This window comes from Conger conger, chromosome 17 (assembly GCF_963514075.1).
Source record: "Conger conger chromosome 17, fConCon1.1, whole genome shotgun sequence".
Taxonomy (NCBI): domain Eukaryota; kingdom Metazoa; phylum Chordata; class Actinopteri; order Anguilliformes; family Congridae; genus Conger; species Conger conger.
In genome coordinates, this window is record NC_083776.1 from 3058487 (window position 1) to 3068738 (window position 10252).

At 50.5% G+C, this 10252-nt stretch overlaps 1 protein-coding gene across 6 annotated transcripts in view; it reads right to left on the minus strand.

The window, feature by feature from the left end:
* Positions 1-200: 200 nt before the first annotated feature.
* The window catches only part of kdm6a (lysine (K)-specific demethylase 6A), an 89607-nt gene continuing 79555 nt past the window's right edge, over positions 201-10252 (minus strand). For 5 of the 6 annotated variants that reach the window (XM_061225481.1, XM_061225480.1, XM_061225479.1 and 2 more), the window contains 10 exons: positions 9710-9915; positions 8787-8848; positions 8034-8105; positions 7658-7806; positions 6560-6674; positions 5480-5667; positions 3344-3485; positions 2718-2844; positions 1932-2102; positions 201-1480 (listed from right to left, as the gene is read on the minus strand). In XM_061225481.1, coding sequence (XP_061081465.1) covers positions 1451-1480; positions 1932-2102; positions 2718-2844; positions 3344-3485; positions 5480-5667; positions 6560-6674; positions 7658-7806; positions 8034-8105; positions 8787-8848; positions 9710-9915 — 1262 coding nt within the window. In that variant the 3' untranslated portion in view covers positions 201-1450. Of the gene's footprint in view, positions 1481-1916; positions 2103-2717; positions 2845-3343; positions 3486-5479; positions 5668-6559; positions 6675-7657; positions 7807-8033; positions 8106-8786; positions 8849-9709; positions 9916-10252 lie in introns of all 6 variants that reach the window. The other variant, XM_061225478.1, reaches the window with a different exon arrangement.

Sequence of the window (10252 nt, forward strand, 5' to 3'; positions counted from 1 at the left end):
AGTTAACTTGCCTCGCCTGGTTTCTTGGGTATGAATCAGTTGCTGGTATTAAGGCAAAAACAAAAACCAGCACACCCTGCGGCTCTCCATGACCAGGGTTGCCGACCCCTGCTGTAGACCGTTACAAGTCTGAAATGACCTATTGTACCTTTAATGTTTTTTAAAGCATTACAAGTACAACAGAGTAATAATTTCCATAATAAAGATGACCACTTCATTTTAATAACTCAGAACATTCTTCAAACAATAAAACAATTTTTTAATGTAGGTTTCTGTACAATACTTGCTAAGCAGTTTTATTTATATATAGAAAACGTAAGGGGAGTAGTGTTTAAAATGACAAAACTCCTTAAAATTTAATGGCAGGTACTCTGGAAAAAATAACAGCATTCCATCCACAAATATTTTCAAGCAATAAATATGTATTCATAAATAGTGTAAATTTACATCAAGATTAGAAACAGAACAAAAGAAAAATCACAAATTATAGTTTATTCCTTAGTCTATGTGCAACCCATTTTCTTTGTGACTTGGCTGTTTTTTTTCTCTTTTTTCCTCTTTTTTTTACCTAATAAACTGAACAAAAAAATTAACATCATGTTTCAAAATAACAAGACGGATAAAACATAAAAGCTGTAAAAAATTATATCACCGAACTCTTCACATTACAAAATTATTATTTTTTTGTGGTTTTTGTGGGGTTTTTTTTTTTTTAGATTTTGCTGCCCAAAGAGACTTAAAATTTCTATCTACCATACAAAAGACCAGCTAAGCTAGTACTCATTTAAGGGAGAAAACTTCAATGAGAAAAAAGTCATGTATATCAGCCCATAAACAGAATACAAAAAGAGAAAGTTCTCAAGTCAGTAGTCTGTGTGGCATTGCCAGCCAGTTGTGACATAATATACACAAAACATTTTTTTCCAATATTTTTTTTTTTCTTTTTCTTTTTTCTTTTCTATAGAAGTACAGCTAAGCCAGCTGTCAGCAGTCCGGGGTAGGGGAGTAGGGCCCGGGGTAGGGGGGTATGGGGGTAGGGGGGTAGGGGGGTAGGGCCCAGGGTAGGGGGGTAGGGCCCAGGGTAGGGGGGTAGGGTCCAGGGTAGGGGGGTAGGGTCCAGTAGGGTTGACACTCCGCACTTGGCAGGTTGCATAGACATACAGCTTTCAGCCAGCAGCCTCATTGGGATCGCTACAGAAACCAGCGGTGCAGAACTGGGTCACTTCCTGAATATCAGAAACGCTTCATTTAGTCCACGGGCACTGTCCACAGAACGAGAACTGTTCGTTTAGTCCGTGTGTACTGTCCACAGAACGATAAGTGTTCGTTTAGTCCGTGTGTACTGTCCGCAGAACGATAACCGTTCGTCTAGTCCACGTGTATTGTCCACAGAACGACAACCGTTTGTTGAGTCCGTGTGTACTGTCCACAGAACGATAACCGTTAAACGTCAAGACGAGGACGAAGGCAAGGGAGGGGCCTGTGGGAAGGAGAAAGGGGAAGAGGAACATCAGCAGACTGACAAAATGTTCAGACACATTTTCACAGATAAACTAGGCTTTTACTCTATTACGTTCAGTCACAAAACGTTTTGTGGGTTGAATGATACGTTTCCTGTATTCCTTTAGAATACTTTATAGCTCCGGGTGTGTCCCTCGAGTTGTGCTACGAAACCGTGAACTACCACCATTTCAAATTCACATTGGGGCATTTGTTTAATGAACAAGTGAATTATTAACATTTCACAATTCTGAATCTCCAGTTTCAGCCTAAATTAACAGGATAATGAATAATACTATTTATAATAATACTTAATATTAATAATACAAGCAATATTATATAATGCTGGACCCCTGAGTTTAAGATTTTGAACATTTTACGCCAAAAAAGGAAAGTAACAAAAATCCAGAACTTACTTATGTCCAACTTACTAATGTGAACTGGTCATACACTTGCATCAGGTCCTCCATTTTGTACTGCTCCAGCACCACGAAGTTGCCCAGGTCAGCGCTGCCCCGCCGCGCACAGTCCTGGCAGTGCACCACGTACGTCTTCCGCGAGTTACTCTCACACGTCACGAAGAGCAGGTCGAACACCTCCACCTGGGGCAGAGCGAGGGGCACGGGTTAGGGGTCTGTAGGGGACGGGTTAGGGGTCTGTAGGGAGAGGGGTTAGGGTGTCTGTAGGGAGAGGGGTTAGGGTGTCTGTAGGGAGAGGGGGTTAGGGGTCTGTAGGGAGAGGGGTTAGGGGTCTGTAGGGGACTGTAGGGAGAGGGGTTAGGGGTCTGTAGGGAGAGGGGTTAGGGGTCTGTAGGAGAGGGGTTAGGGGTCTGTAGGGGACTGTAGGGAGAGGGGTTAGGGGTCTGTAGGGAGAGGGGTTAGGGGTCTGTAGGAGGGGGTTAGGGGTCTGTAGTGGAGGGGTTAGGGGTCTGTAGTGGAGGGGTTAGGGGTCTGTAGTGGAGGGGGGTTTAGGGGTCTGTAGGAGAGGGGTTAGGGGTCTGTAGGGAGAGGGGTTAGGGGTCTGTACGGAGAGGGGGTTAGGGGTCTGTAGGGAGAGGGGGTTAGGGGTCTGTAGGGAGAGGGGGTTAGGGGTCTGTAGGGAGAGGGGGTTAGGGGTCTGTAGGGAGAGGGGTTAGGGTGTCTGTAGGGAGAGGGGTTTGGGGCTATAAGGGCGTGTGATTGGTGGACATGCGCAGGGCGGGCGTGGCCTAGGCTGACCTCACAGATGCTGCAGTAGTGGGCGGGCTCATCCTTGGTCCTCCCGTGCCAAACCACCTCCTTCCCTGCACCTATCAGAGCCTCTCTCAGCGCCTGACACTGTTTCAGCGTCCTCAACAAGCAGTACCTGCAGATACAGACACGCACGGAGACACAGACACACACAGACACAGACAGACACAGACAGACACACACGGGACACGCGCACACACACGGGACACACACACACACGCACACATGGACAAAGACACACACAGTTTATATTCACCCGCAATGATGAAGTGCACTTGACTCAGTAGTCTATAATCAAGCTCCTCCAAGTGTCCAATCAAACCCCACAGATGCATCCCACACAGAGCAGCCAGTGCACAGAGAACTAACACTGAGAAGCCCAGTCAGATGGGACATTCCCTTAGGCAGTGCTGCACAACCCTAACAAATAAGTGTTATTAAAATGGGAACTGTAGGAACATTGGCTCGGCCAAGTGCAACCACAACAACCAACCATCTGACAGCACCAGTCAAAATCACTTACGAGAAGTGAGATGGATGGACAGGATCGCATCACAGCACGGTAATATTGATCCATCAAAAAAAAAAACACAAAAAAAACCCGGTCAACTCACTTGATCATCTCGAAGAGCTTGTGGTCGGAAACTTTGATGTTCCTGGCCATGTTCCAAGACAGGTGAATCATGGGTACGATGGATTTAACACTCTGCAGCTTGTTCCACTCGTACCGCTCCACCGCCAGCTTGTACTGGTACGCTGTGGGGGGGAGAGGGGGGCACAGCCAAGGTTCACGGTCTAGGACAGATCACACATGGGGTAGAACAGGTGTCCCACAACGGCGCCTTTAACCCGTTCAGTCCCAAGACCAACGTTAAGTGGCCCCACCTAAATGCCAAAGGGGTTTTGGGCTTTGGTCGAGAAAATTGAGACAGTTGAGAGTTTTGTACGGCTTTAATATGGGGCTCAAAACAATAGTTATAGCAGTAATTTAGATTGGTTGAAAAGGTCAATTGCGTCATATGGCACTTTTGGGATTTTTTTAATGGTAGTTACACTTGAAGACTGAAAGGGTTAATTCTTTACGGGATTATTCCATGCCAAAGCGACACTTTTGGAGCGCATCGTCACAGATTTGAATGGGATTCGGCATGCTGCTCTGTCCTTATAAGAAACCCCCGGGAACTGAAATCACACTCATCTGGAATGATTAATCTGGGAGATATGGGCTAACAATGTTTGCATGAATTCCTGTGACTCCATTCCTCTGACTTGCCCCATCTCCATTACTGAAGGACGTAGTGAAATTGTACGGTTCTGTAGAAGACATGTTCATGTCATGCTGTATGCCTCCTGTCCTGCAGGTGTGCTTGCTGTGGACCGAGGTAAGGCCGTGATCGCAGAGAAAGGGAACTAATCAGAGTTCCACAACAGTTCTTATATCACTTATCACCAGCTACATATATATTGACCCCCAAAATGAAAGGCAACAGAGCTGTGAGTGATGATAAACTTGAAATCTGAAAAAAACCTACATTTTAAAATGGTTTAAATTTTCACTAAAGTTGGGTTAAAATGTCGACACCATCTCCAGAAGATTTGGTCTTGGATATTTCATATCATTGCCGAGATATTTGTAGCAGCGTCACGCTGTTTTGGATCAGTAATTGCTGGTTTTCCACCATCCCTTTTTTCCCTGGGAGGCATCCCTGAAGACAGTCTGGCCAATCAGTAGCACTAATTACATGGGAGAAAATAAAACCAGGGCCAAAAAAAAACATTCCAAAAAAACTACTCTTCAAATGGGTTAAATATTATTAACTGGGAAGAATAAAAACCCGGACCGTTCGGTTCATGTAGGCTGCAGCTGGAGCACAAGCCGTGTGTTACCCAGCCCAAGTGGCCAAAACTGGGCTTATTATTATTTTGGAGCTCATGTCCTGGTCCTGCTGAGAGCGTGGAGAGACGGGGCTCACTAGCACCACTGCGGCGGTCATTCACAGTCAACGGTGTAATTGTGGTCAAAATACAAAGTACAGAAAAATGGAGATGCAGTCCGTGTTTTTTTTATCTTCATCTAATGTGCCCCTACATGTGCCGATTTTCTTTAAGTCTCTCGAGTTTAATGGGTGCGCGCGCTCTTAAAGGGCCAGCCCTTAAAGGTACTTTCCCATTTCGGTTAGGGTGCTGCCAGGGGCTAGCAGTTCTATCACATGTCACTGAGTCCAGCCCCCTCCCCCCCTCCCCCTCCCCCTCCCCCTCCCCCCTCCCTCTCCCTCTCCCCCTCCCTCTCCCTCTCCCCCTCCCTCTCCCTCTCCCTCTCCCCCTCCCCCTCCCTCTCCCTCTCCCTCTCTCCTCTCTCTCTCCCTCTCTCTCTACCTCTCCCTCTCTCCCTCACGCTCAGTGGAGGAGCCACATCAGCTTCCCGACTGCGCCGTCTCTGGCTCCAAACTGCGCAACGCGGCTGCGCCGGTAGAAACTCGACTTCCCTGGGCTTCAAGGCGCTTTTCACAGAGCCCACAGACAGTCAGCGGCTGCCGTAAGGACACCGGGGAGTCCGCGGTCACACCGCGGTCACACCGCGGTCACACCGCTGTCACACCGCGGTCACACCGCGGTCACACCGCGGTCACACCGCTGTCACACCGCGGTCACACCGCGGTCACACCGCGGTCACACCGCTGTCACACCGCGGTCACACCGCGGTCACACCGCTGGTCACACCGCGGTCACACCGCTGCCGGCGAGCGTACCCGTGAGCGGCCCAACGTTCCAGGCGATGTTGTTGCACCAGCCGATGGCCTGCACCCAGTGCACCGTGCCCGTGTTCAGCCACACCAGGTCCCCCGGCCGCTGGATGAACCGGTACACCGGCACGTTGGCCTCGTACAGGTCCTCCAGGTTGGGCCACCACGAGCCCATGAGGAAGTTTATATTATTCCTGGGAGAGAAAGATGGGACACAGGGGGAACGATCAAGGCACCGGCGGGAAACCAGGATCGCCATTTCAATCTCATTTGAATTATCGTTATATTTGCATTTACATTTTAGTCATTCGGCAGACGCTTTTAGTCCAAAGCGACTTACAAGTGCATAGGTTCTTCCACAAGTCAAAGCATCACATCCATAACTAGGAAAATACATAGGAAGTGCTGTTCTAAACATATAGTCATCATAAGTGCCTATATGGGGGGGTTAGACAAGAGGGATAGGGATATCAGAAAGGGGAGGTGGGGGAAATCAGGAGGGAGGACTAAAGTACAGTTTGAAAAGGTGTGTTCTTAGTCTGCATCGAAATAGGGGGAAAGATCATATCGTGTCTACCCCGGGGTTTGAACCACAATTCCTGGTCCCAGACATGTACCTTAGCCACTACGCTACAGACTTCCCCAGTCATGTACCTTAGCCACTACGCTACAGGCTGCCCCAGTCATGTACCTTAACCACTACGCTACAGGCTGCCCCAGTCATGTACCTTAACCACTAGGCTACAGGCTGCCCCAGTCATGTACCTTAACCACTAGGCTACAGGCTGCCCCAGTCATGTACCTTAACCACTACGCTACAGGCTGCCCCAGTCATGTACCTTAACCACTAGGCTACAGGCTGCCCCAGTCATGTACCTTAGCCACTACGCTACAGGCTGCCCCAGTCATGTACCTTAACCACTACGCTACAGGCTGCCCCAGTCATGTACCTTAGCCACTACGCTACAGGCTGCCCCAGTCATGTACCTTAACCACTAGGCTACAGGCTGCCCATCTCAGGTTTACATGTATCAAAAGTGCCCATTCACATGGTGGAAACATGTTTGTAAAAAGACGGTGACATACTTTTCACAGAAATCGTTCATGAGGCCCCAGTAAGGCTCAGGCACAGCAAACCACTCGCAGTCCCCGGGCCCGATGTTGATGTTGACAGAACAGAAGTTGTTGTTTTCTTGGTGACCTAAAAATACAGCGGTTGTTAAACAAAGAGAAAAAGAGAGAGAGAGAGATGACATCAGCCTCCAGAGCTGCTCTTTCAACAGGATAATTAGCTCGGGGACGTGAATCTATATACAACACAAGACACCTCGTCCCAACTGACTTCAGCCTAATATTAAGTGTCCCAAAATAGATTGAGTAGCGCTGAAGACAAGAGATGAGGTGTTCTCTGTAGACTGCGCTCTCAGGTGAGTATGTGTAGCGAATGGGCTTGTTTTTCTGAAAGCTGTGTACAGAATTAACGAGCCACGAGTCTACACACGCACGCACGAGCCAACAGGAGCTGTGTGTGCGCGTGTGTAGGTACACACACGCGTGTGTCGCAGAGCTGTGTGTGCATGTGTGTAGGGGCACACGTATGTGTGTGGTGAGGGGCTCTGGGTTCATGTGTGTAGGTGCACACATATGTGCGTGTATGTGTGTAGGTGCACACGCATGCGTGTGATGAGGGGCTCTGGGTTCATGTGTGTAGGTGCACACGTATGTGCGTGTATGTGTGTAGGTGCACACGTATGTGCGTGTATGCGTGTAGGTGCACACGTATGTGCGTGTATGCGTGTAGGTGTACACGTATGTGCGTGTATGCGTGTAGGTGCACACGTATGTGCGTGTATGCGTGTAGGTGCACACGTATGTGCGTGTATGCGTGTAGGTGCACACGTATGCGCGTGTATGTGTGTAGGTGTACGCGTATGTGCGTGTATGCGTGTAGGTGCACACGTATGTGCGTGTATGCGTGTAGGTGCACACGTATGCGCGTGTATGTGTGTAGGTGTACACGTATGCGTGTGTATGCGTGTAGGTGTACACGTATGTGCGTGTATGCGTGTAGGTGCACACGTATGTGCGTGTAGGTGCACACGTATGCGTGTAGGTGCACACGTATGCCTGTAGGTGCACACGTATGCGTGTAGGTGCACACGTATGCGGCGTCACAGCGCTGACCTGGCGTGCGGCTCCCCGGGACCTTCATGTAGAGCTGCACGGTGTTCATGCCCAGGATGGTGTGGCCCACGTGACTCAGCAGGTTCCCTGCAGACACCACCCTGGAGAAGGCCGGGAGCTTACTGAGCTCGTGCAGCTGCAGCTTCCACCTGCGGGACCGCAGAGAGGCTCAGCAACGGGCAGGGCTGCGTGCGCTACAGGCCGCATGCAGCACGAACAGCAGTGTTTCTGAGACCCCCTTGCATTTGGATCTGCTCGGGATGACCCGTGAACACTGGTTACAGCGATAAACACCAGGCCTGCAGAAACCGCTTACGAACGAGACCCCTGTCCATCCACCCAACGACTCCAGAAAACAAAGCCGGGCAGCACTCACTTCCTCTCGTCCGACAGGTCGATGTTGGTCCCAAACTTGATGTGCTTGAAGGGACCCTTTCTTCTTCTCAAGCTAGAGGAGGAATGAGAGACGGCGGAGAGACCAGAGGGAACGTCAGGTGCGTAAGGTCCACGCTGTGCGAGAAGTATCCCTCCCTAACGCCAGTGTCAGCCGGCCGCCCACCCCCTGACCGGATCACAGTCACAGCACAGCTGCTATATAACTGATTAATGTTAGAACGACAGCTGGGGGATAGGAGTAACTATTCAAGTCAGCGAACTTCGAGCAAATTCAGTCACCGGTGGGCCGATACACTAGGACAGCGCCACTCAACTCCGCAGGCATTTGCTTCAGCCCTGCGCTACACCACCTGATTTCACTAACTCGCGTATTATCTGCACCAAGCAGGTGAAGTCAGGAGTGAAATCAGGTGAAGTAGCGCACTGTAGGAGCGAATACCTGCAGACACTGCGGCCCTCAGGACGTGGAGTTGGGTAGCTCTGCACTACGGCCTGGCTGACAGGCCTCACACATTCACCACATCCTTGCTATTATTGCGTACAGTATTCATTCCTGATCAAGACTAATCTATAAAAAGCAGTCAGTGATAAGGTTCTCTGTGGTACAGACTGCCTCTGCTGAATCCAGAATACTTTGACATGACATTCCTGTGTGTAAACATCATTTTCATCCTCCCATCCCCCTCTTCTCTTCCTCCTTACGCTTTTTCCCCCGCTAGCGGAGAGCACTCACTTCTCTGAGGACGTGGACTCCGTGTCCGAAAGCTCCTTCTGCCCCTTCTTCTCGTTCTCCTCCTGGGAGGGAAGGACACAGATTCTATATTTTACACCTTCCCAGTGTTTTATTTTAGGTGTCCGTAAGAAGGCGTTTCTGTGGTTCTAAGTACCAAAAATAATCTCCATCCAGTTTTACATGTCCAAACTCACCGTTTTGATACATTAAGTGTTAGAACACCTACAACTCCTTTATAATCCACATAGCAAGGGAAATGTCATATTCCACAATATAGGACCTTTAACACGAAGACACACGGTTCAGAATACAGGGCCTCTTTTCCACGGTGCAGACTCAGGGGTGAGTCACACAGAGGCAGAGAACGGCATTGTGGGAGACACAGACTCAGGGCCCAGGGCATTGTGGGAGAGACTCAGGGGCGGGGCGCAGAGACGCAGAGCAGGGCATTGTGGGATACAGACTAAGGGGCAGGGCGCAGACGCAGAGCAGGGCATTGTGGGATACAGACTAAGGGGCAGGGCGCAGACGCAGAGCAGGGCATTGTGGGAGACAGACACAGGGGCGGGGCATAGAGATGCAGAGCAGGGCATTGTGGGAGAGACTCAGGGGCGGGGCGCAGAGACGCAGAGCAGGGCATTGTGGGATACAGACTAAGGGGCGGGGCGCAGAGACACAGCAGGGCATTGTGGGATACAGACTAAGGGGCGGGGCGCAGAGCAGGGCATTGTGGGAGACAGACACAGGGGCGGGGCATAGAGATGCAGAGCAGGGCATTGTGGGAGAGACTCAGGGGCGGGGCGCAGAGACGCAGAGCAGGGCATTGTGGGAGAGACTCAGGGGCGGGGCGTAGAGACGCAGAGCAGGGCGTTGTGGGAGAGACTCAGGGGCAGGGCGGGACCCAGGGCGTTGTGGGTACTGACCCTCAGGGACTCCTGGAAGGACGAGGCCTGGTACTGCGCGTATTTGGCGATGGTGGTGAGCGAGCGGCTGCTCTCGCAGCGCCACATCTTGCGGGTCCCGGCCAGGTCCCAGTTCTCATCCGTGGGCTGGGCCAGCTGCGTGCGCACCTCCACCAGGTGGTCCGGGTTCGCCTCCACCAGCGTCTTAGTGGAGAACAGGCCCAGGTCTGGGACAGGGGCAGAGACGTCAACATACACAATCCACAAACACAATCAAACACAATCCACAAACACAATCCACCAGGGTCTTAGTGGAGAACAGGCCCAGGTCTGGGACAGGGAGCAGACACGTCAACATACACAATCCACAAACACAATCCACAAACACCTCCACCAGCGTCTTAGTGGAGAACAGGCCCAGGTCTGGGACAGGGGCAGAGACACGTCAACATACACAATCCACAAACACAATCAAACACAATCCACCAGCGTCTTAGTGGAGAACAGGCCCAGGTCTGGGACAGGGGCAGAGACACGTCAACATACACAATCCACAAACACAAT